General features: G+C 44.3%; 1 protein-coding gene across 1 annotated transcript; it reads left to right on the forward strand.

The window, feature by feature from the left end:
• The first annotated feature begins 673 nt into the window (after nucleotides 1–673).
• Nucleotides 674–3126, forward strand: LOC123135108 (putative B3 domain-containing protein Os03g0621600). Its single transcript, XM_044554217.1, has 5 exons — nucleotides 674–819; nucleotides 917–1001; nucleotides 1828–2164; nucleotides 2245–2507; nucleotides 2671–3126. Exons 2-5 carry the CDS (start codon nucleotides 948–950, stop codon nucleotides 2932–2934), a joined length of 918 nt encoding a protein of 305 aa, XP_044410152.1. The 5' UTR covers nucleotides 674–819; nucleotides 917–947; the 3' UTR covers nucleotides 2935–3126.
• The last annotated feature ends 457 nt before the right edge of the window (nucleotides 3127–3583 follow it).

Below are 3583 nucleotides of genomic sequence, written 5' to 3' on the forward strand. Positions count from 1 at the left end.
GTGATAGAAAATGTTTACCGAGTTGCCGTCAGATGGAACTCGGCAAACGAAGAGCGATGTCATGGCTCCGTCGCTTGCTGCAAGGCGTGGCCCACATGTCAGTGTTCGCCGAGTTTTTTCCGTTCGGAACTCGGTGAAATTGGTATTCTGCTGAGTTTGTTTTGTTCGCCGAGTCATTTTGCATTAGAACCAGGCAAAGGCACAGCTCCGCCGAGTTGCTTATAGTTGGCGAGTCAGATTTTTGATCAAACTCGGAAGTTCGCCGAGTTCTCGAAAGAATAAATTCGGCAAACTCTTGAAACCCTGCACAAAACCAGATTCTAGTAGTGACAATGCGATGCGATCAAATCTTGAGTGATCAATTTTGTTATGTCGCCAAAGGCAGTTTTTCTTGTTTTGCCTCCTTGTTTGTACATATGGTAACATGATTTCCTACTTTGCATCAATCAATAAAGAAAGTGTATATATGGCCCTAGGGTGTGAAGGAATCGGACTGGCAATTTCTAGGATTTTTCTCAAGAGTAGTTTTAACCATCAAATACTAGTATCTTGCAGACAATACATTATATAAAGAGAAAGGAAATCGTGTCTTATGGTTGGTTACAATCATCAAATAGTATTCCAGGAAATACAGTACATATCTACCCACCTCACTCCCACGGTGGGTGAATAAAAAAAAATTGAGGGGTACGGTGGGTGAATAATTGATGGTAGCCACCGCCTCGTTGCCCAAAGAGAACGACCAGCCCATCACGCCGCCGGGTTCGCAGGCGGAAGACGCGAGGAGCGGCGCCGGCGGCGATCGATCTACAGACCAAGGTAACCACCGCCGCCCAGATCCTTGCTGGTTACTGGGCAAAAACGCCCCCTTTCTTCTGGATTTCTCACCGGCCGCTGTCTCTGTCTGTGGTGGCAGGTCTCCGGCGACAGGCCGCGACGAGTGCGAGATGTCGGGGCAGATGTTCACCCTCGCGGCCGCCGCCGACGTCCGGTACGGCGTGGTGAGAGCCTCCCCCTCCCCCTCCCCCCCATTGATTCATTATTACGGTTCCAATCCAATGCTTATGCTGCATCTAGCAGGGTGGGTCGGTCAGTCAGTCTGTGTTTCCTCTGCTTCGAGTGTTTTAGTTGCTGGATGCACTCAAATTAGTTTGCCTGCTTCATCAGCTTGCCGTGGAGTCCACTGAATGATGCCGTTTACGTTTGTAGTTTGTGATGCCAAAATCTGCCTGGAAATAGACTGATGATAGCATTGTTCCTTCCAGCCAGGGTGTTTTGCTTGGAAAACAAATATGAAGAGGTCGCATGAAAAAAAATGTGTGTCAAACTGTTTACTGATATTGTAATTTGGAAGCCAAGCTCTTATAATTACTACTGTATACCGCTGCGTGTGATGGAAGAAATGTTGTTGGAGATAATTACTAGTGTCTTACAGCGTTGGTGTGCCATGAGTGTGCTATATCAATTGATGTTTGCCAAAAATGATGACTTGGTAGATAACTCGTGCCGCTTAAGCGTGAAATTTTACTGTTTAGCCTATTTCCAAACTGTTTATAGCCGATCGAGTTGGTTTGGCAATGCCGATGTTCAGCCTTTCTTCATGTATAAGTACGCCACCCACTCGTGCATTTTTTGTGTGTTGCAAATCCTATTCACGTACACAGACATATGTGCATTTTTGCATTTGTTTGTTCTCCATGTCTGTTGGCAGCCATGTGTTCTTAATTATGTCTGCATTTCTTGCGAAAAGCATGAAATTCCATATGCACAAACGGTGGAAATTAAATCTGGCTCTAACCAATATGTATCTGCCTTATACTTCGACAGAGCATGCGGCGTGAGTTTGGAAGTCATTTGGAGAACATAGCCCCCGAGACCGAGTTTGTCAAAATCATAGCTCGTGGTGGCCTCGTGTTTGATTTTAAAGTTATTAGGGACGACTACGAGCCATTTCTTTCGTCCGGCGGATGGGAGGAGTTTGTGGATGCAACTAACATACAAGAAGGTGACTCCGTTCTGTTTGTGTACCGTGGGAACTTCTGCCTTAAGGCTCACATATTCAATCCAAGCGGTCACGAGAAATCTTTTTTCTTTTGTCAACGACCTACTGAGATATTTGGAGATGTTCCTTCGAGCACTCTTTGTGATCAATGTGTGATGAATGGTAACTATCACTTCTGATCGTGTGAACTATTTGAAATCACTTCTCGTCATTACGTGTTCACCATATTGTATGTTTTCCAGGACACGAAGCTCACAAGGCGAATGACCGGCCATCTATGAATCTTGAAGACGGTTCGCCACCTCTGTCCAATCATGTTGGGGGGCCTTCCCAGCATACCTATATTTTGGCCCGGGGGGCAACTCTGTATACGCAAATGAAGAAAAGAGTTGAGGAGAAAGTACAAGCAATTGGATCTGAAATTCCTATCTATGTCAAAAAGATGACTGAAATCTCTATTATTGGCAGCAAGGGCAAGGGTAGAGGAGGCCGAACATATGTTGTGGTGAGTTTACCTACTCGTTTATCCACGGTCACATTCTCGGCTTTATATGTACTTTCTCGTTGGTTATGCAAATTAACCATTGGTTAGAAGCGTTGAAAACTTGGAATGATCTCCTTTGAATTAACGTTCACCTGAATCTGTGAACTTCTGCATTTCTAAACAGACCTTCTGCCGCGAATTTGCTTCGGCATGGCTCCCCACCCAGAAAACAAAAATTTACCTTCAGGTAGTGGGCAAAACGAAGCCATGGCGTACCAAGTTCGATGTTGGACGACGTGGTGACAGAATGAGTTGGATTCACAACGGGTGGGAGGAATTTGTTTGGGACAATGGCCTGAAGGTAGGGGATGTGTGTCTCTTTGAAGCAAAAAAGAAGAATGGCCAGATGTTGATTGTCCATATGATTCGGTCGGAAATAGAGGTGTAGCTCAGGCATTTAGATTTGTGATTTCTTATTTATGTATGGTATGATGTAGTATGATTTAGACCTCTGATACCACCTGCCATGAGAGAGCTGACTGTTGAACAACTTTACCCACTCCATTCAAATGACTTGTAGTAGCTGTTAAACGACTTTGTAGCATGCATGTAATGTAATTTGTGGAAAGGCTGGACCATACTCTGCCACTAACTAGTACTCCCTCCGTTCCTAAATATTTGTCTTTCTAGACATTTCAAATGACTACTACATACAGATGTATGTAGACATATTTCAAAGTGTAGATTCACTCATTTTGCTCCGTATGTAGTCACTTGTTAAAATGCCTAGAAAGACAAGTATTTAGGAACGAAGGGAGTAGTACTCACTTGGCGTTTAATGATGACCCTCCATCTCCATGCCTGTGTTGCTTGCTCCAGTGAAGAAAGGAAATGAGTACTCTATTTGGTCCAGCTTTTGCGCGAGCGGGTTCAACACTTTGTATTTGTTGTCATTACCATGATATCGTTAGCTTAGCGCAAGATAAAACCCTCTTTTTTAATTAGGATTGAGGTGTGGTTGTGCACGAAACTACTATGCAGTACCTAGCAACAGGCACAAGAATTAACTGTTTTCCCCTAGAGTGACACAGACTGAA

This window comes from Triticum aestivum, chromosome 6B (genome assembly GCF_018294505.1).
Source record: "Triticum aestivum cultivar Chinese Spring chromosome 6B, IWGSC CS RefSeq v2.1, whole genome shotgun sequence".
Taxonomy (NCBI): Eukaryota; Viridiplantae; Streptophyta; class Magnoliopsida; order Poales; family Poaceae; genus Triticum; species Triticum aestivum.